General features: G+C 40.9%; 1 protein-coding gene across 5 annotated transcripts; it reads right to left on the reverse strand.

The window, feature by feature from the left end:
• Positions 1-3,376: 3,376 nt before the first annotated feature.
• On the reverse strand, positions 3,377-21,625 carry LOC143114825 (tumor necrosis factor receptor superfamily member 14-like). 5 transcript variants are annotated; one of them, XM_076276623.1, is made up of 10 exons: positions 21,488-21,610; positions 17,824-18,215; positions 16,336-16,556; positions 13,564-13,689; positions 12,373-12,528; positions 12,205-12,292; positions 11,980-12,134; positions 11,849-11,894; positions 9,714-9,835; positions 3,377-4,358 (listed from the first exon to the last, which is right to left on the reverse strand). In XM_076276623.1, the coding sequence occupies exons 3-9, from the start codon at positions 16,460-16,462 to the stop codon at positions 9,754-9,756; spliced, it is 780 nt and encodes a 259-aa protein (XP_076132738.1). In that variant the 5' UTR covers positions 16,463-16,556; positions 17,824-18,215; positions 21,488-21,610; the 3' UTR covers positions 3,377-4,358; positions 9,714-9,753. The 5 variants fall into 5 exon arrangements, with proteins under 5 accessions (XP_076132738.1, XP_076132741.1, XP_076132739.1 ...); XM_076276626.1 differs by lacking the exon at positions 16,336-16,556 and having other exon boundaries at positions 21,488-21,625; XM_076276624.1 differs by lacking the exon at positions 17,824-18,215.
• Between the last annotated feature and the right edge of the window lie 281 nt (positions 21,626-21,906).

Consider the following 21,906-nt stretch of genomic DNA (forward strand, 5'->3'; position numbering starts at 1 on the left):
CATGTCTCTGGCTCCTTGGGTGTGACGAACCTGTGTGCTCCAATTACCCTCAGGGGTTAGCTTAGTTTAACTCCTTGTCTTAGGGGTAGGCCTCCCGTTCCCTAGGTGGCGTAGTCGATACAACAAAGTCTCAAAATGACCTCGCCCCTGAAACAGACAGAACACACACATGTTGCTCCAGTGTGTGTGTGTGAAGTGTGTGTAGCCCACACCTGTAATGACACACCCAAGTGTACTACTGTAACATTTTGTCCAAAACTGTTGAGTCTTAGTGGGAATAAATCAGGGCACATGTCACCACACACACAGCATAAAGACACAAACCGTTTCGCATGTATTCATATTTTAGTGTAGTGTACAACAGAGTATGAGGCCCAACATCAGGGCCGTATTGGCTAGTTGCACGAAAGGCTCTCGGTGAGCTCGTTTGTTTCCTGTGGAGCCAGGTGTGTTTGAACCTGCCACTATTCTGATGTAATTAGGGTCTACTAATGCACATTCATGTGTTAAAATATAAATGAATAAATATACATTTTACATACAACTTATAATTTCAAATCATATATTCAACGTAGCCTATGTATATTCAAGGTAGCTATGGATAGATAGGTAGATACTTTATTGATCCCCAAAGGGAAATTCAAGGTTCATATTCAAGGTAGCCTACATGTGTACTTGCAACAATGTGTTTTTGTTTGTTTGTTTTTTTGTTTGGTTGTTTTGTTGTTGTTAGATATAGCTGAAATCTGTCTTTCACCCAGCCAGCCACACATTTGCTGTGTTGAAATTGACACAACATGTGTTGTCCCTGAGCACACTCAGCAGATGTGTTGAAATTCTATACAATTTGTCTTATTTTCAACACATCACTTTTTAGAGTGAATTAATGGTAATGATGAACTGTTTAGGGGTTTTACCTAACTTTGCCAAACATCAAATCCACTTCCTGTTTGAATTGGGAATTACACCTCTAACAGTAACAGTATCAGATCAGAATAGGTATTATTTCCCTGTTCTCAACGGAGCAATTTAACACACGAGGTCAGGAAGATAGTGGTCATGCATGATATTGATCACGATTCTTAGGTCATCTGTTTTTGGTTAAAGTGATGCCGTTACAACCATCCCTTAGTTAGAGCCATCTGCGGTCTGCTGTTCCACAAAAGGCCGAGCTAACACACAGGCATGTGGACACAACAGAATGTGGTGCCAAGACCAATGAGGTGGCAGCATGGGCATATAACACTATGGGCCACCAGGGGGCAGCATGGGCATATCACACTTTGGGCCACCAGGGGGCAGCATGGACGTATGACACGTGACGTCAGGGCAACAATGAAGGGGGGGCACTAGGACGAGGATAAGAACACAGAGAGGCTTAAAGGTGCAGTGCCGCTTTTCTTCCTGATGTACTTGTGTAACCCTGAGGGCATGATGATGATAAAAGTGTTTCCCAATATTGCTGTGGCCCTATAAATTGTCAACAAATCTCTAAAAAAGGCATAACAGTGGTGATAGAGAGCAACAACTGTCCTTCAGCAGTGCATTATTGTTGATAGAGCCATTCAGATTGAAGAGGTTCTCATGCGTATGGCACATGCCCAGATACCCATCATGCTATGAACTACCCATTGGGCAAAACATTGTGTGTTTCTCCAGTCTCTGTAGATGGAATTATCAGTGAGTACACATGAAACAAGAACCCATTTAGTGACCAAGCTGGATTCATCACAGAGTTATGTGATACGATATAGGTGTTTAGCTCAAGAGGATATGAGATACTCAAGTTACAACGCAAAGTAAAAGGACGCTGTTAGCATCAACAAGAAGCAAGAAGTGTGTGCCAAACCACTGTGTGTGTGTGTGTGTGTGTGCGAGAGAGAGAGAGAGAGAGAGAGAGAGAGAGAGAGACGATGAGACGAACATGCTTGTCAGATTGCCTGCAGAAGCTTGTTTAAATTTGAGTAGATTCAGATTATTTCAATTTCATTTTGATTTCAACCGGAAGTTGGAATTTAAATGTTCTGGAGCAATACAAAAAAACCTGCGTCATACAATAGTATTTATCAGTGTATCTGTTACAATAGTATTTATCAGTGGATCTGCTACCTTTCTTAACTACAGTTAAAGGTGCAGTCTGCGCAGTTTTGTGAAATTCATTCACTCTTATCTTTTAACAGAGTTCAGATACTTGGAAGCTGTGAACTTGGTTTGGGGAAAATGTCTGTGACCTGTGTATCTCAAAGTAGAAATAAAACAACTTGAAGTAAAATAAGCATGCAGCTTTAAAGTGATCCTCCCCAACACACCGTCTCAAAGAGGAAGATAATATTTCTCAATCGCATCTTACACTGTATTACTTTTTAAACATTAACTAATTTTACAAGTTCACATTCCAAATTGGGAAAAAAGAAAAGCAAGCAAAAGCATATTTAGGAGCTTTGTTTGGCAGGTATCGTGCAGGAGTCTACTGCATGCAGGACTATACTGCATGCAGGACTCAAGCAGTGTCCATGTGTAGACCCCTATGTTGTTCCTAACCAATCAGGGTCCATGTGTAGACCCCTATGCTGTTAACCAATCAGGTTCCATGTGTAGACCCCTATGCTGTTAACCAATCAGGGTCCATGTGTAGACCCCTATGTTGTTCCTAACCAATCAGGGTCCATGTGTAGACCCCTATGTTGTTCCTAACCAATCAGGGTCCATGTGTAGACCCCTATGCTGTTAACCAATCAGGGTCCATGTGTAGACCCCTATGTTGTTCTTAACCAATCAGGGTCCATGTGTAGACCCCTATGCTGTTAACCAATCAGGGTCCATGTGTAGACCCCTATGCTGTTAACCAATCAGGGTCCATGTGTAGACCCCTATGTTGTTCTTAACCAATCAGGGTCCATGTGTAGACCCCTATGCTGTTAACCAATCAGGGTCCATGTGTAGACCCCTATGCTGTTAACCAATCAGGGTCCATGTGTAGACCCCTATGTTGTTCTTAACCAATCAGGGTCCATGTGTAGACCCCTATGCTGTTAACCAATCAGGGTCCATGTGTAGACCCCTATGCTGTTAACCAATCAGGGTCCATGTGTAGACCCCTATGCTGTTAACCAATCAGGGTCCATGTGTAGACCCCTATGTTGTTCCTAACCAATCAGGGTCCATGTGTAGACCCCTATGGTGTTCCTAAGGAGGATGGGAGGTGTGAGGGGAGGTGGTGGGTTGAAAGTGATCAAACCAAATGCTGCAGCTTGAACAGGTAGGCTGGAAATAAATGACCTGATAAGAATCTGACATTGTAGACATGGCAACTTCCATCATGTTCCTCCGGAACCTTCATTTAGAACGCCTTTTCATACATGTGCTTTAAACGTGGTCACAGTACATAGGACATTTATTCTTTATCAGACTCTTTATCCAAAGCAACTTGTGGATTACATTGAAGCTACGTTGCAAAGGAAACCTTCAGTAACAATATACAGTATACTACAGCATTATGACTGGATTAAAGCATCTGCTAAATGAAGCAATGCAAATGTAATGGGAGGAGATGGTGGTAGAGGTGCCTGTTATGTGTCAGGCAGAAGTGTTACAGTAGGAGATAGAGGAGCTACTCTCGAAAGAGTTAAAGAGATAAAGATATCTATTCAATTCCATGCAGTCCTCAGAGTTAAAGAGTTAAAGAGATAAAGATATCTATTCAATTCCATGCATTCCTCAAAGCCCTATATAGCTTCATGCCCAACAGAGCACACTATGAGCAACACTGGCAAGAGAACAAATCTCTTATCAAAACAAGAAACCTTTGGTCAGATGGGTGGAGAGATGGAAGGAGGATGCACAGGAGGGCACACTCCTGTCAGTACTGCACACTATTTACACACACTCCTGTAGAGTTGTTCAGTACTGCACACTATTTCCACACAGTCCTGTAGAGTTTTTCAGTACTGCACACTATTTACACACAGTAGTAGAGTTTGTTTTATTTTCCCAACATTCTGGAGCAATAGGATGTGAGGATCAAAGGATGGAGGAGGATCAAAATAGGACGTGAGGATTTTTGTTGTTTTCTTCTTGGCTCCGTAGAGTACCTGACATTGTGTCCCATGCACAGTTGTGTCCCGTAGAGTGACTGACATGGTGTCCCATGCACAGCTCCGTAGAGTGACTGACATGGTGTCCCATGAGAGTGTGGAACAGCACGGGGCTTTGATGGGGCTCATCCTCAACAGATGATGTCAGAAGTCGTCATCTCTCCGTCATCACGTAGCGTAGCAGGGCTCTCAGGCATCCAGCCCAAAAGATGGTGAAGCAGAGGGCAGCAGGCCTGAGGTCCACAATGGTGCAGCAGCGTAGTCCTAAATATTGGTCCAATCGGGCATTTTGTGATAAAAGCATGACACTTAGTACTAGGGGTGTAACGGTTCATGTATTCGTATTGAACCGAAACGGTACGGGCGTCACGGTTCGGTGCATGAATTTACACGGAGAATACACGGTATAAAAATACATAAAACTCGTGTGCGGATTAATTAATGTCATGCGCAATTACTGTTAAGTAGCGAGAGTTACGGGAGTTCTTTAGCGACACCTAACGCTAATCTGTAGCCTCGCCTTAGCTCTGAAGCTCTGATTGGCGCCTATGTTTTTTTTTGTCAGGTCGTCGGTCGAGTCCGTCAGTCATTAGCAGCACTAAGGTTAGACCTACAAGAGTTGCTGGTCTCTTTAATATCGCAAGTTTGAGAACTTCAGTTACAGTAACGTTAGTACAGGCGAAAGAGTGGTGGATAAGATGAAACTGTGTGTCGCCGTTGTTCAGCAGTTGTTGGGTATGTGAGTGGAAAAAATGCTACACATATTCGAAGCCATCACCCAGATGATGTAGGCTACCAATCACTGAAACGAGGGGAAAGAAACTTCCCGTGCGCTTCAGCAGCCTTTGGATACACATACAAATAGGGCCAAAACCTATGGCTTAAATTAAATGATTTCGTAATGACAGAAATGTAAATCACGTGGTAATTACCTTTATGTTGGGGTAACTTGTAACTTCTCACATGAGGAGCTGGTAGTGTTAAGTGCATAGACAGTAAAATAAAGTGACAACGCTAACCAGGCTAATAAACAAACCATGCTACGGTGAGTTAACGTCAAAGGGCAAAGTCACGTGACTTCTAGTTGTAGTCTGTTTATGAAATGAAAGGAGCAATTTCGTTTTTTTAAAAAAAGGCAAAATAGTGTGATATTTTCACAGTTAGTAGGCTAGATTATTACTTTACACACAATGAAAAATATTGAGGCAAATTGTAGACCCTTCCATATACAACTAAACACAGATGTTGAAGGTCTTGCTTAAGTGGATTTTTAAAAATAATTTTCTATGTAATTTGCACTTTCAGAAATAAGAGATGCTGTAGGCCTATTTTCAGTTTTATAGCTGATTGTCTTATTTTGTTTACAAGTTACAGATTGAGTCTGGGCACTTATTGTACTGTTTAGCCTACATCTTACACACTTCAGGCTGTTGCAGATAGCTCAGGGAAGAGACTGTATGACACTAGGTGGTACAGCCTGAGACATGTACAAAAAAAAATGCTTTCTGCATTTTTGTTTTGCTTTTCCCTCCATTGTACCGAACTCGTACCGAACCGTGATGTCCGAACCGAGGTATGAACCGAACCGTGACTTCTGTGTACCGTTACACCCCTACTTAGTACACATTATAAAATAAACATTTTCATGTTTTGGAGCTTTTGCCATCTCATACATGTGCCCTGTAATTGCGGTGTAAGGTTGTAAGTCATGTTTCACACTGTAATTGCGTGTAAGGTTGTAAGTCATGTTTCACACTGTAATTGCGTGTAAGATTGTAAGTCATGTTTCACACTGTAATTGCGTGTAAGGTTGTAGGTCATGTTTCACGTAAGGTTGTAAGTCATGTTTCACACTGTAATTGCGGTGTAAGGTTGTAAGTCATGTTTCACACTGTAATTGCGTGTAAGGTTGTAAGTCATGTTTCACACTGTAATTGCGGTGTAAGGTTGTAAGTCATGTTTCACACTGTAATTGCGTGTAAGGTTGTAGGTCATGTTTCACGTAAGGTTGTAAGTCATGTTTCACACTGTAATTGCGGTGTAAGGTTGTAAGTCATGTTTCACACTGTAATTGCGTGTAAGGTTGTAAGTCATGTTTCACACTGTAATTGCGTGTAAGGTTGTAAGTCATGTTTCACACTGTAATTGCGGTGTAAGGTTGTAAGTCATGTTTCACACTGTAATTGCGTGTAAGGTTGTAAGTCATGTTTCACACTGTAATTGCGTGTAAAATTGTGTGTAAGGTTGTAAGTCATGTTTCACACTGTAATTGCGTGTAAGGTTTTAAGTCATGTTTCACACTGTAATTGCGTGTAAGGTTGTAGGTCATGTTTCACACTGCAATTGCGTGTAAGGTTTTAAGTCATGTTTCACACTGTAATTGCGTGTAAGGTTGTAAGTCATGTTTCACACTGTAATTGTGTGTAAGGTTAGGTCATGTTTCACACTGTAATTGCGTGTAAGGTTGTAGGTCATGTTTCACACTGCAATTGCATGCATGGGCGTAGATTTAGGGTGGGACGCTCATGACTAGTCCTAACCAATATTTTAAGATGACAAAATTGTCCCCACCAATATTTTAGCGAACTCATTTGTGCTGCTGTGCTGATCATTCCGACAGCCAGCACGACAGTACAAGAAACGTCGTCATTTGATTGGTTGAAAAACCGAGGGGGAGGGGGAAGGGTTATCTGACACGCATGCTGCACACACATAGAGCATCACAGTCCCGCCCCTCCTCCGAGAGAGTTTAGTTTCCGGAAGTAAATTTCCCATTCATTTCTCCCATTGACGTTTTGGAAAAATCCGTATCTAAAGAGTTTTAGAGCATGTCTTAGGCTAATCAGCTACGGCGTAACTCATAAGCATACAACATATCATTTCGAGTGAAAAAACGAAGAGAAAGTCCAAAAAAAGTCAAAGGTACAAGACTGTGTACATATTTTTATTTCCGAGCGAAGGAACTACTCATCCCATAAACCACCGCGCCTCACTGAAAAATATATAAGCAGCACGAACCAGCGCGAAATCATTTCCAACCATGTTTCCAACCGGCGACAGCACGCGAACCCTTTACTCCAAACAATGATTTTTATATAGTTAATAGCAGTTATTTCAGGAGTAATCGTGTAAATAATAGTGTTTTGGTATTGAATGTTATATTTACCATCGTGTATTTTATATCGTGTGTGTGAAACCGGTTAACGTTAAAGTTAGCAACATTGTGCAGTGCTTCATATCTGACTGCCATCCTGATGCATGGACCGGTGCATGGTCTGCTCTTGGACCACCATATTCAGTTTATTAACTTGCTGTGAATTATTACACAAAATGTTCATTAAATGTACGAAGAAGTATTTCTAGGTTAATGATTGATGATATGGCTCATACAGTATGAAGGCTACAGTAGCCTAGCTAATGTTAACTAGCATTACCAACCTCCCTGCAAAACTCACCATACAACTTCATAGGTTTGATAGGTCTTGTCCCTCATGCTGGCCCTTACAAAACCCACAAGCTGACCCTCGACACACAACAGTCAATAATGTGACCCGATTTAAAGTGGTTTTCACCCCTTTGGACACTCTTGATTTCGTCCTTGAAACAGTGAAATATTCACGGGGGCATGGACGGTTTGCTAACCATTTTACTGCAGTGTCTAGCCGGTGGTAGCATCCAGCCTGTGCTATCAGCTAGCTAGCTAGTTCAAAGGTTTAAGTACTTAATGGGGATATACAGGGCTTTTCAAGCCTCGACTAAGTTGATGTTTCATATAAACAACAATTCATATTCATAGAAACAACAAGGTCACTAAAACATAATATATTTCATACCTGTGTTGCAGCATGTAGGCTAATGTTAGCAGCATTATAATGACATTCTAATGTCTGAAAGGCTAATGATTTGCCTGTCGGCTAACTGAAAAGTTAAGTGTTCAAACTAGCATTTCCAGTGTTCTATTTGATGGTGTATTGGCCCTGACTAAGTTCGTGTGATATATAAACCACAATCCTTGTTGATACAAGTACCAATGTTCGTCTAGAAAGTTTTTATTCACATTTAGAATTTCGCCATAGGCAGTAAAAGACTCCGCCATCTTTGTCAATAATTTTTGCTGATAACGTTTCAAACTATGACCTTAACGGCCTTTCCACCAATCAGAGGCATCACTGTGGGATTGTTCAGGATTGTGGGTAATGAAGTACTTATCCAAGACATCACGAATAAAAGACATTTATCTCAAAACAAGGTTAGTGCCCCGTGAACTTTTGGCGTCTATATGAGCATACACAATCGCTTAGTACAGCCGTAGCTGGTTTTGAGTCTACCATGTGCAGTTAAGTTTTTATGGCTTATACCCGAATTGTCAATGGAGAAATTGCATTGAATTCTTACTTCCGGAAACTCCTGTGGGCGGAACTGTGATGCTCTATTGCTTCTTGCACTGGTAGTCAAGCGAGCGGGTGTGTCAACGACAACGGTAAGTTACCAGGGCTGTCTGTCAATACATAGGCCTACCCCATAAAAGGCCAGAGTGAAACATTTTGATATTCCCTTTTCCCTTCAGCACATACAAACCCCTTTTTGTGGTTTGTAGATCAGCTATGCCACCCAAGAAGAAGAAAGGGGACATACGAAGCTTTTTCATAAAGCAGAGTGTAAGTAAGCAAAATAACTAGCCAGACAAGCTAGCAGTGGTAGTGACCAGGCTTTCAAATTATGCAGATTTTATTATGTGGAAAAATAGTATTAACTGGTGATAGCATATGTTACCCAGAATATTGTTAAAGATAACCCTAGCTTCTGTAATCTTTCAACCAAGGTCAGGAGTATTGATTAGGGGTGTGCAGCACGGTCGCATAGAAGTCGCGCTATCACAATAGATGCTATTACCAAGTCACTGAATGTTAATTAGCCGAACATAATGTAACGATTTGATAGCGACTCAGACAGTTGTCCAATCAAAAGGTTTATTTGCTGAGAATGAGAGCAGGGACACAGACCCAGAACACAATACACACGGGGCAGGTCAAGCACGCACACACACTACACAAACAGGGCAGGTCAAGCACGCACACACACTACACATACAGGGGAGGACGCAGCCCCCCACACAAAAAGGGTCACACACGAGGGAGAACTAAAAGGGGAACATGTTACAATAAAGATGCTAACATTACACTCAAAACTAAGGAGAATAACGACATAAACCCCCCAAATGTTCGCTCTCGTATCCCAGGATGCCCTGCGCGGGAGAACGCTAACACTGTCTTTTTGCGCCGACGCTACATAGCTCCCCCAACAAGCCGTTGCCGTCCCCGACCAAACCTACGCCCTTGATTGCATGTAAGGTTGTAAGTCATGTTTCACACTGTAATTGTGTGTAAGGTTGTAAGTCATGTTTCACGTAAGGTTGTAAGTCATGTTTCACATTGCAAATGGCTGCCGTGCTAGTGGTCACAAAGTGCACAATTGGGTAGAAACGCTGCTGCACTAACATGACTGTATCTGGATGGAACAGGATAATGGAAGCACATCAAATCTGTTATTGTTTATAAGGTGATATTTATCTCTGTGTTCATTTCTTTAGTTTTGCAAGTCCAGCTCTCGTCCTCTTACCCTGTTAGATGGATGTAGCAGTAACTCTGCCAGTTATTCGTCACATCTTCTTAGTTTCATCATCTGATTTCTGAGGTTCATCATCTGATTGCTGATCTGTAGAACTATTGTAATTTCTCAAACTGCACAAATCATGGGAAAATAAACAAAGACAGTGCTTTATGAGTATAGTAGTATACACTAGTAGTATACATAGTACACACTGCAGGAATAAGGCCTACTGTGCTTTATGAGTATAGTAGTATATACATAGTAGATATATTTAGTAGTATAGATAGTATAGTAATAGAGTATAGTATACACTGCAGGAATAAGACCTACTGTGCTTTATGAGTATAGTTAAATCTAGTTACATGACTAATGATATCTATATAATGTATATATATATATATGTACACTGAAGGAATAAGGCCTACTGTGAGACAGATCAGAGACTGGGCTCTATTATAGCGACCAGAAACGCATGGTCAGAGAGGCAAAGTTAAAGGTTGTTTAAGGGCGTTATGTTGTGATCGGAGATCGGGCACATTGTTCTTCTGTTCTTAATCAGTCATGGGTATGTTCTGGGCATAACATCATTTAAATCAATGAGATAGATAGATAGATAGATAGATAGATAGATAGATAGATACTTTATTGATCCCCAAGGGGAAATTCAAGGTCTCAGTAGCATACAGACATCACACACAACATGCACTTACAGCAGAAAAAGTAATATACATATAAAAAAAACTCCACTGTACAATAGAGACAGTAGAAAATAAACATGATACTAAAATACTAAATATACTATATAAACTAAATCAAATATCAACATAGTGTGCTTAAGGATGATCAAGCATGACAGGGCAGGGACTGAGCCTGTGGTTCAGTGTGCAGTGTAAGGTGCTCTATGAGAGTGAGTGTCACGGTGATGGTGCAAATAAGTAAGTCCAGCAGTGCAACAGTGCAAGAATAACGTCTAGAGACCAGCATTAAATAAATATGGACATATAAGAGAATAATGTATAATGTAGACAAGGTAATATAAAAAAAAACTATATCAGTGCAAGAATAGGTTGAGGTAATAGGGTTACAGCCATTGGTCAAGTATTGTGTAAGTGCAGCAAGCTGACTCATTAGCCTAGGACCTCAAAGTTATTTTGTACTCAACACAAAACGTTATAAAATAAAAGTCTTGAATCAAAAGTTCTTCGTTTGTCTGTTTACTCATGAATTTCGAATCACAAAGCATAACAAACTTAGGATCTTTACTTTTCTTAGATTAACTCCTGTAGTTCCCGTATGAATGTTCTATAATTGTTCTGATCTCCCGTATGAATGTTCTGTTCTGTGTAGGTCAAAAGACTGTGTTGCTCCAAAGTCCAGTGGCTTCTGACTGTTTCACGGGGTTCTATTTATTTTATACTAAATCTAACAGCCAATCAAATGACATTATTCTAAATTACTGGTCAACTGTTTACGTTCCAATTTCTACATTACATTTGCAACACAGGTTTTCTCAGTTACAAAATAAACTCAAAATATTATAAATTCCATAGAAATGGCTTCAACATATTGAGTATAAGGTATTAAGCATCAAGTACGGCCACAGTCCAAGAGGGAGGACGGGTGACATCAGGAGAGTGACATCTGTCATTCCTTTTAACAGCAAGTAACGCAACTTCAAACAGCGCATCGGCATTTTGACAGTCAGTGCATTTGAAGGAATCTGGTTGCAGGTGCTTGCTTTACTAAAACCTGTTTGTGACTAGCAGAGTGTAGCCTACATTTGCACTCTCCTAGTATTAGAACTTTGCCTACATGCATCTGCACTCTCCTAGTATTAGAACTTTGCCTAGCAGAGTGTAGCCTACATGCATTTGCACTCTCCTAGTATTAGAACTTTGACTAGCAGAGTGTAGCCTACATGCATTTGCACTCTCCTAGTATTAGAACTTTGCCTGCATGCATCTGCACTCTCCTATTATTAGAACTTTGGTCTCATAGGTCTTATTCATTTTCAATCTGAAGAGCTGAGGCTCGAAACGTAACTTATGGTGTAAACTCCAATAAACAAAGAAAACAGGAGAGCTATGTGTGGATATTCCCTGCGATTTGTTTAAAAAAATAGGAATGTAATTTCTACTTCTCACCTATATTGTACTGTATGACTATCAACTCCTTCCCTCTTCTTGGAATCTGGAAAAAAAACATTATTTTCATAATAGAGGACTGTATGGACAACTACCTATAACATCACAAAGGTGTTTCAATAAGGTCTTACCCTGATTTCTTTTAAAAATGAATACTGCTACTGCAATAAGGGTCAGGAGGCCCACTGTGACTAGTACTGAAGTTATGACTTCAATCAAATAGTTTTTACATTCAGCATCAGATGATGATGTCCCTTCCTGTATCAGCTGATGTCCTGATCCACACCTACAAGAGAGGAAATGCTTAATACACAGAATGCAGTATTTCCCCAGAGAAATCAGTCGTTGTAACTCACTGTGTGTGTGGCCTGCAGGATGATAATGATCCATCTGAGTATGTGTTCTCACCACAGTCACCACACACAGTATCAGAGGAAGCTGAACCTGCAGGAAGGCATGACACTAATATTAGCATAAAAGACTATCTATCTGAAATGGTTAAAATGGCCGTGCTGAAAACTGACCATTGTGTTTAATGTACTGTCCTGGTGAGCACTTTGAGTGTTCCACAGCTCCTCTGCAGCCATCTTTGATTGGGTCAGTGCAGTAGTGACCTTCCAGAGGCTCACAGAGTGTGTCTGAGGTGGAGCTGCACGCCCTCTTCACTCTTAGACCTGCAGCTGGGGACGGTAGGTTAGAGTTAGTGTGTGCAGTAAAGGAAACAACTACCGTCAAACATACTTATTACAATAATTCCACAATGACATATAGTTTAAATAAATTAAATATAGTTGGTAATGTATCTTTCCTGTGAATTAAGTGGTACAAATGTTGGTAAACATATCTAAATAGCAATCAATAGTGTTATGATTATGAACTATCCTTATTTAAGATAGAGGGGAACTATGCAGTTTGTTTAGCTTAATTTACATTAACTTCACAGCTTCGGAGTCATTGGAATAGTTATATGCGTTTTTCTGGGGTGAATGGTGGCCGTATCTGGGGAACCTAGCGCCTGCGAGTGGAAGAACCACCCTTGCAGTTGAAATGTAGTTGAAATAAATTTCACTAGTTGGCCCATTGGATTGGTTTATACTGAGTGCTGAGCATGTTTGATTTGGAAGCTGGCCATGGTCCTGGGATGCCAATAGCGAATTTGACAACGTATCCATGATGAATAAACATATTTCAATTGCAATTAAAATATCAATTCATTATTTTTTATGTATGATGTATTTTCTGCGGAGCCCAGGATGTGTCTTTGCATATCTGTCTTTTGTATATCGAGACAATGTGCGCTCCTTTTAGTAAAGTGTGGTCTCATTTTACTAGATTGCACAATTTGGTATATTGTGTGGTCGCTTTATAAATAAATTCTGCACACATTTGACTTATTTGTACGAACATTGTACTAAATTGTGCGCTCATTTTATAAAAATTAAAATGAAAGCGCAATTAGTGAATTTCACTATTTAGCAAATTGTGCTCACAATTTAGTAAAATGAGTGCACTATTTAGTAAAACGTGCACATGATTTAGTAAAACGTGTGCACAATTTAGTAAAATGAGTCCACGTTTTCTGGATATACACCAAAAAATATCTTGCAATGACCCCTCCAGGGTTTATTTATTTATTTATGTATGTATTTATTTATTTATTTATTTATTTATTTATTTATTTCAATGACTAAACCGGACAAAACAAATGGACTTACTGGAGTCACACACTGTGCATGACCTGCATGATATCAGTCCACTCTGTGCTTCATTGTAGGTAGATGAGGGACACGGAGCGCATGATGTGCTGGTCAGTTCTGTGCAGTGTTTATACACATAATATCCTAGACAATAAAGAGAAAACATAGTGTTACATGTTGAATTGAATATCAACAAGAACAAATTAAATATTGTGACTTAGGCCCCTATTTTGCACCCTGGCGCATGGCGTAAAAATGCGCCCAGGGGTGTGACAATTAACAACCTAGAGAGTGGCCTAGCGCATTGTCTAAAAATCGCTATTGTACACTAAAACGCATTACGCCACTGACCAAGGGAAACCTGGTCAGAAGTCTATGGCGAGTTGTTTATATGTTATTTTAAGAGCGCATTGTCAACAGTCATATTGGCGGGTGCACAACGCACCATCCTTCTATCATCCATGAATGCACACCAGCGCACGTCCATGCAAAGCATTACAAATTACACGATTACAATGGGAAACATTATTAGAATAAAGATATTACGAAATACTGCACATCTCATGATGAGTAGTTATTCACCATAATTTGCAAATTGGTAATGACGATCAAAAGTGATTAGGGGAGAGGCGAGAGACACGTATGGAGCACAGCTGACGACGCACTGTCATGAGATATAAGCAACTCCTCTGTTTTTTTATTCAGTCATTTGAGCATTTAAATAAGGCTTTTAAATAGCATTTAAATAAGGCTTTTTCCAGCCTATGTTTTCGATGGTAACCCATTGTCAGTCAATAGTGAAAGTAACTGCATATAACTGTCTTGTCGTTGACTGACACCATGGTGAAGTTAGTTTCACTGGGGTTCACTCTTTATTACGACATCCCGTTATTATGACGACCCTCTATTACGACATACCGTTATTACGACGACCCTCTATTACGACATACCGTTATTACGACATGCCTCTATTTAAACATGCCCCTACTCCGATTTTTTTTAGTACCGCTATTCCGACATTACCAATCCTCATTTTCAATTTATCTCTGCAGTTCCTGTATCCTATCAAATTCCAACATGCATGGATGAGCTGTAGTCATGTCATCTGCACCTGCAGACATCAACAATCCACCCGCCATCCACTCCAAACAATGTTTTTCCCAATAATTGATATTGGCACACATTTCAGTCAAAAACGTAGGTGATTTTGAACTGGCCATGTGAATAAATGTTACACATTATGTAAAACACAGGTAGCTCTCCTCATTTTATTCTCTAAGCTCTCAGGGGAGAACGGTCGGAAACTCCATGTGTAACGGATACCAGCTAGCTTAGCTGTGCTTGTGGAACGTTGGTAAACCTCACTCCCCGACGCCTCAAGAGTGCTGCTGGCATGTGAGCCAGGAGCCTGGGCTATTGGCTTAATTGTTAGTGCGCTCGCCTCCCGATCCGAGGTGCTGCTGTTCGCCGGTTCGAGTCCGGCTGAATCGCGCAGGTTCAACACAACGCAGGTTACACATGCATCAAACAAACTCTGTGGTGTGCAGGCCACCTATATTAATTAATTAATGGCCGTCAATCAATGACCGCAAATTGCGCAAAGACGGGCGGAATTCTTATAACCTGACTCTCGCCAGATGAATTTCGTTTCGCCTAGCGAGAGTCAAGTTAGAATTCTTACGCTCCAGTAGCCTAAACCACTTCAGCGAACGTTCAAATAACCCCCAGAGTTCAGTGTCCATCAGGGTGTTCAAACTGGGTGTGCGATATATTCAAGTTGCTTATAGGCTATTGCATTTTAGAGGACCATGATAAAGCTATATGCAACGCATTTTGGCTTGCCAGCAGGTTGGATAAACTCAATTTACTACACAATAATGTAGGCTAGGAATATATCTTTTACATGTCATGCGTGCAGTTGTTGAATTGCACATAACATGTCTGCATATTTATTTAGTCTTCTTTCTCTCGACTCTAGGCTAGCGCATGCATTATCATGGCCCTATAATGGTGCAAAGACAGACGGGATATCCGGCACTCCTTTTACAGTAAACCACTTCACAATGAACGTTCAAATAACCCCCAGAGTTCAGTGTCCATCAGTCCCAACATTTAGAAACATAATCTAAAAGTCCAAGCGTTAATTGGGTGTGTTTTGATTTTGAGAGAGACTGGAGAAGGGCCGTATGTCTCAGAGCAACTGCGATAACCTTGTTTCTTGAATGCTATCCTTACCTCCAAATATCCACATCTCATGAGGGTCGGCGACTATCCCCATTGACGAATGTCAGTGTACGACACTAAAGCGCACGTAACTAGGACATAATCACATTCATTGATTTAAGTACAATGATAATTGTACTGGCATTTATATTAATACAGTAATTTCCCGCATACGCTGCATCATGCATAATCCGCACCAATAAAGGCCGCAGTTTCATAAGGCCGCAGTTTCTTTGCGCTGTTAAAGGGAATGACAGATGTCATTCTCATTGGTTTAAATTATGTTATGGTCCAAACACACCCATGACTGAACAGAGGAACACCTCGTTGCGCCATGCGCTCGACGTTTGATGACGAAAACACTCCCAATGTGGACTGGACATCCTACTACATTTGAATAAGCTTGTGACGAGCGACGATGCGCTTTAGACTGTCATGATAGGGCCCATAAAGTAAAAAAAACTGATGAGTCAGTCCACTGACTGAGTTATGTGCTATTGAGTGTGTATGGGCTTACTTACTGAGTTACGTGTTATTGAATAAGTTTGTACCGTACGTACGGCTTACCAGGGCCACACATAGGGCAGCATTCCTCTTTTACTTCATATTCGGCTGGACCACAGAAGCCCATGCATATCCCACAGGAACCAGGAAGATACACAACTGTGGTCAACGCTGTCAGAAATCTCCACATTATGTCCAGTATTCAGCTCAGCAGGATTAAGGGTAGTCTGGAAAATCTCATGTCCATCCTTTATGCAGTCTGGCACCTAAATGCACTTTGGGCCCTGATTCAAATGACAGGCAAACAGTCAATGAGCAAAGTGTCTTGTGCATGAACTAAAGCTGTCATGTGGCACTGCTGCTGGTCAGGACTGCTCATCCAGCCTCTTGCCAGAGAGATTGCTCGGGACTTGAAGACTAGTCTTGCCTCTGTGGGAACGTATTCCTAATGTCTACCGAGCCGTTGCTGAGCTGTCCTGCGAGATGGATGTGAATGGAGTTCTGAAAGATTTCACTCTAGCGATGGAGGATCTCTCACTGTTGAAGGTCTGTCGAACTGCAAACTGCTGGCTTGCTTTATCTACTCCGCCCAGCGAACTGTGTTTCTGTATATCTAAGGCAATTGGACTGTTCAAGAACACCATGTTGCTATTTAGCCGAAGTAGCCTAATTCAATGCCAGGACAAGAGTCACCAATGGCCATGATTTATTTTTAAAAATGTTGTGTGTGTTTTGTAAATCGTTTTGTGATTTGTCTGTATTTGTTTTAGCCTCGTATATTATTTATTTAAATAATTGTGCTGCAACAATAATTATGCTGGGGTATGGGTACGTTGGCAACTCCCGCTGCTCCATCCAGCACACTGCTGCCCATGTGCATCATAGCTACTCTCTATCATCACTTTTTATTTCTACTTTTTATTATTTGTTTATTTGTTTGTAAAGTCTTTATGTCTGTGCCAAGTTATGGGTACGCTGGCAAGTCACACCGCTCCGTCCTGCATAATTTTTTTCACTTAGTTAACTTTTCATTTCCAAGTGTAAAATAGTTAAATAGTTGACATTACTTTCCTAGCTGGTCTCTGTTCACATTACATTTTAGTTTGCGCATCTGGGTTTGTTTATGTCATAAACAATAGCTTCTATTTACCAATATCCCTTGGCAACGTCGCAAAAATGGCAGTTTATTTCCTGGTTTTGGAACAGATTGCATTCAACCCGCACCAGAGTTCTAGCAAACCGTACCCCAGACCACTGTTTTCTAGCCGACTCTGGTCTGGGTTCAGTAGGCTGCGTTCACACTATCAAAAATAACCGAACCATCGGTCCAAACAAACCCAGACCTGGACCAAAGGGTGTATATTATAGGGTGCTTATTGAGAAGCTGGGTGTAGATCCAGGAATGTGTTGGTGGATCTTGGACTTTCAGACACAGAGACAGCAAACAGTCAGAGTTGGCAGTATGACATCCAAAACAATCACAGTGAGCACACACAGGTTCACCACAAGGGGGCGTACTACAGAGGCACCATTGAGAGCATTCTTACTTACTGCATCTCATCCTGGTATGGGAACAGCACAGCCGAGGAGACACAATCTCAACAGGATAGTGAGATCAGCGGAGAAAATGATGCCTCATCTGGAAGATGTCTACCCATAGCACTGTGTGCGTAGAGCAGAGTGCATACGCAGGCCCGTCGCTAGAAGGCAAGCAAACCAAGCAATTGCTTGGGGCCCCGAGCTGGCCAGGGGCCCCAAGACAACGACTGGTTAAGAATAAAATGCAACGACAAACTGTGAGCGCCCCTTTGATAGTCAATGCAGTGAAGTGCAACGACACTGTTACCGGCAATACCGGGATCCCCCTCAAGGGGGCCCCTCTCAGTAGTCGCTGACAGCAGCCAGCCAAGTTTGTGATCTCTGCTGCCGGGAAAATATAAAACCTCGCAGCGGAGTTATGCGTCCGGAAGCCAGAAAAGAAAGAAGAGAAAGGAAGGGGATGACAAGAAAAAACAAGATAGTGGTAAGTGATAAATTATACTGGATAAAATAGCTCTACTGGTCTTGTACAAATGGTGTAATGTCGCAGCAGGAAGGCTAGCCTAGCAAAAAAAAAAATTATGTTATACCTGCCTGCCCATGCTGCTTGTAACAAACTAGAACAGTTAGCTGCTAGCGCAACATTTTTTTTCTCGAACGGACGGAATATGGTTACATACTGTAATATGTTTATTAACGGGATAAGGAAGACGCAGATCTGTTCCAGAATCACTGTTTATCGTATTTAATGACATAACATTGCTATAGCTTTGTAATAGGTTTTGATGAAGGTGCCATAGCTTCTCTGCTATAGGCTACTAATCGACCGTGATAATCTATTTACCAAATGGGGGTTAGGAAAACCACACGATAAATTCCGTGCATCAAAGCAGACTGGAACATTCATGTCTAGCAGTATTCATGCACGCCAGCTGTTTACTGTCTTTAAAGCACGGGGTGCGTCTGTCTAATTCTTAAACAGCAGAATGCTTAAATGCTATGTTAAGATACAAGTAGGCCTGGGTCAATGTATAACATTAGCTTGGGATGTTTTTACAGTAAGCATTGGTAGTTGTGAAAGCAGCTGCATCCCTTCTAAATATCAAAATATGGAAATGCTAACATATCTTTTCTTTCTCCCTCAAGGTGCTTTGCTTAAATTTCTCAGCCCTCAGGCTCTTCCTAAGGATACTTCCACTGAGTGAATTTCTCTCGCTGAGCTGTTAATGACCATTTCCAATATGCTAACAGTGAAATGGTCAAACGTACTTCACAGGTAATCTCAGATTTTTTTTCAATTATTTTCCCAGGTACACCATCAACTTCATCCTCCATTCATGAGGAAGAAGTTGACATTGGATTTTATGGTACGGTGGTGTTTTTGCAAATGTTCAAAATGTTCAAAACTAATGCACAGCATATGCAACAGCAGTATTTGCACTGTCAACATTTTTTATTTATATAAAGTGTGGGTGAATTTAAACTGTATGGCTATGCGGTGGTTCCTGTAGGCTTTGCGTGCGGTGGCTGGGTGGGGGCCTCCATGTCCATTTTGCTTGGGGCCCCCAAATTCCTTGAAACGGCCCTGTGCATACGAAAGGACTCCACCCATCTATCGAACATGTTTAAATATAACCAGGGTGCGATTTGTGTAAAAACCAGAGGGGGGGATGATTTTGAATAAGTTTGTAAACCCCCCCCCCCCCCCCCAAAAAAAAAAATATATATAACAAATTAAATATTATAGCCTAGTAATGTCATGGCTAATAATACCCTATATTATTTTTGCCACCTTTGTAACATTTTAGTTTCAGTTTACCGTGGTGTATGACTTTAAACAGCGAGTGTGCTTGGTATGATGATCAGCTCCTCTAATGCAGGGTAAGACTACGTTTTGACAAGCATACAAATTCACCTTGTTCTTGACCCATCTGAAATGACTTCTCTACTTTTGCTGCCTCCATCCTTTCTGTATTTGTTGTGTAAAAAAACGTTGTATATGATGGCACTGAAGTCTTAAGTATAGTGAATTGGCTAACAGTGTTAGTTGGTAACCAAATAGCCTACACATTGCGCTACACGCTGCGTAGGCTACGTGCATTCTCTCTCCTGCTGATTTGCGTTCAGTAGCCAAGTGCGTAATATTGCAAAAGTTGAAAAAATAAATGTGTTTATTGTAGCCTACAGAAAATAAATAGCCTATCTACTGTCAGTTAATTGCCTACAGTGCAGTGAAGAGTTTGGAGAGTAAAGTTATAGGGCAACTTGAAGTTTTATGAAAATAATTTACGAACCAGAACATAAAGACCAAGCTTCTATTTCTTGCAGCTGTTAAAACACCTGCTAGATAGTTTAAATACCCACCAACATTCGTTTTTGCAGTACAGATTATTTCTAAAAGTTATTTGTCTACTACTGGCTGATTTATCAAACGAGTGCTTTCTCGTTTGTCCTCCGCAAACTACAGGTGTTTCGGTAGAAAGACATTGAATAAGCGATGCCAAGCAATTTCTGCAACACTTTTTGTGATATTCAGCAAATATCTCCTCATTTAATGTAAGTTCCTTCGGACAATAGGCCTACGTTCTACTCTACGTGCAGTTGTCCTCCATCTCAGTTGCATCAGTTTTCTAATTTTGAAGGTTCTAAAACATTATTATGCTTCACTGAATCCTTCTCGTTTTCTTTCATTTGTCCAGCTAACTTTTCCATTGAACCTAGCCATTTATGATGGATTACACACTCGACATTCTGAAATGTCCTGCACGATCAAGGCCAAATTAAGTTATCACGCAGCCACTGTGTCAGCAGCATCAGTGCTGACGGTGACGGTGCGTTTCTGATGTCAGATTATTATGTAGGCTAGCCTACTAGACTGTTCTCACGTTGCAGCGCTTTACTTATATGAAGTAGCATTAATCAATATGAGGGGCAGGGGGGGATACATGTTGTCCCCCCCGACGATAAAAATAATTTAGCAGAGGTAGGGATAGGAAAACCAGAGGGGGGGAAATCCTCACCATCCCCCCCTACAAATCGCACCCTGAATATAACCGTGTGGTTGAACAGCATTTAAATATAACCGTGGGTGGTTAAACAGTATTTTTTCATTTTAGGTGCAGTCAGCTGTATGAGTTTTGTTATGTCTTTCTTCTAAAATGTTTGTTTTTGTGCTGTTTATTTGTACTACCTTTCTAAAAAACAATGTGATCTTTTTTATCTGATTTAAAGCATTATATCTTTGACTATTCCCATGCGTAGCCCTTGGGCAGGCAGGGAGGAGGGATTAGAAGCAAATATGTAACACAGTGAGAGTCAGGCAGAGTTGTGAAACATGGTCAATGTTATGTTGATCACAATATGTATTGAAGTTGTCCTATTTCTCTCATCTCATTTATTTTGTTCAGAAACATACTTATAGGCTACACACATTTGCCAAGTGGCGAGTGCTGATTCTGAACCCTGTATATGCTAAAGCATCTATATTGTTAATAACCTATGCTAATAATCATGGAGAGGAACCATTGTGACATATGATTCATGATGAACAATATAATACCATATGGCATAACCCTTCACCTTTCCTTGCCAACAGAGGGAGTGAAAGCCTAGAATTCACTTTTAGTCATTCAGTTACATGTAAACAAATATCCTTTGCCTTTGTTAATGTCCCTACCTGGTCCTTGTCACATGTCCTCAAACTCTGTCCGTATTCCTTGGCATTGTGAAATCAGTGCCGACCACCAACCTGACTTGCTAGTGCTTGCAGTTCCTCTTTCAGTGAAAGTGTAAAAGTGAAAGGACGAGTAGGAAAGTCCCTTTTTCCTTCCCTGTTTGTGTGTGTGTGGGTGGGTGAGAGAGAGAGAGAGAGAGAGAGAGTGTGTGTGTCTGAGTGTGTGTGTGTGTGTGTGTGTGTGAATTTAGTCCTGCCCGACCAGATGTCATGAGAATGTTTTATCATGTGAGTGGTTGTTATAGTCAAAAAAGCATAGTATTGACTCATCATAGATGTTTTATGATTAAAAACACACACATAGGCTATTGTTGTTTTCGCTATTGACAAAAAACAACAAGCACAAGCATAAACATTTGCTA

The sequence above is a fragment of the Alosa pseudoharengus genome, unplaced genomic scaffold (assembly GCF_046254945.1).
Source record: "Alosa pseudoharengus isolate Yale_2024_CS ecotype anadromous, Long Island Sound unplaced genomic scaffold, YU_APseudo_1.1 YU_APseudo_1.1_scf_9, whole genome shotgun sequence".
Lineage (NCBI taxonomy): Eukaryota > Metazoa > Chordata > Actinopteri > Clupeiformes > Clupeidae > Alosa > Alosa pseudoharengus.

Excerpts from the sequence above, each read along its gene's own strand:
- LOC143114825 (XM_076276624.1), bottom strand. The coding sequence starts at position 16,462 with ATGTGGAGATTTCTGACAGCGTTGACCACAGTTGTGTATCTTCCTGGT. Across the intron at positions 11,895-11,979 it reads CATTTTTAAAAGAAATCAGG|ATTCCAAGAAGAGGGAAGGA; the intron begins GTAAGACCTTAT and ends TTTTTTTTCCAG. Across the intron at positions 9,836-11,848 it reads AGTCATACAGTACAATATAG|TTTGAGAAATTACAATAGTT; the intron begins GTGAGAAGTAGA and ends TGATTTGTGCAG.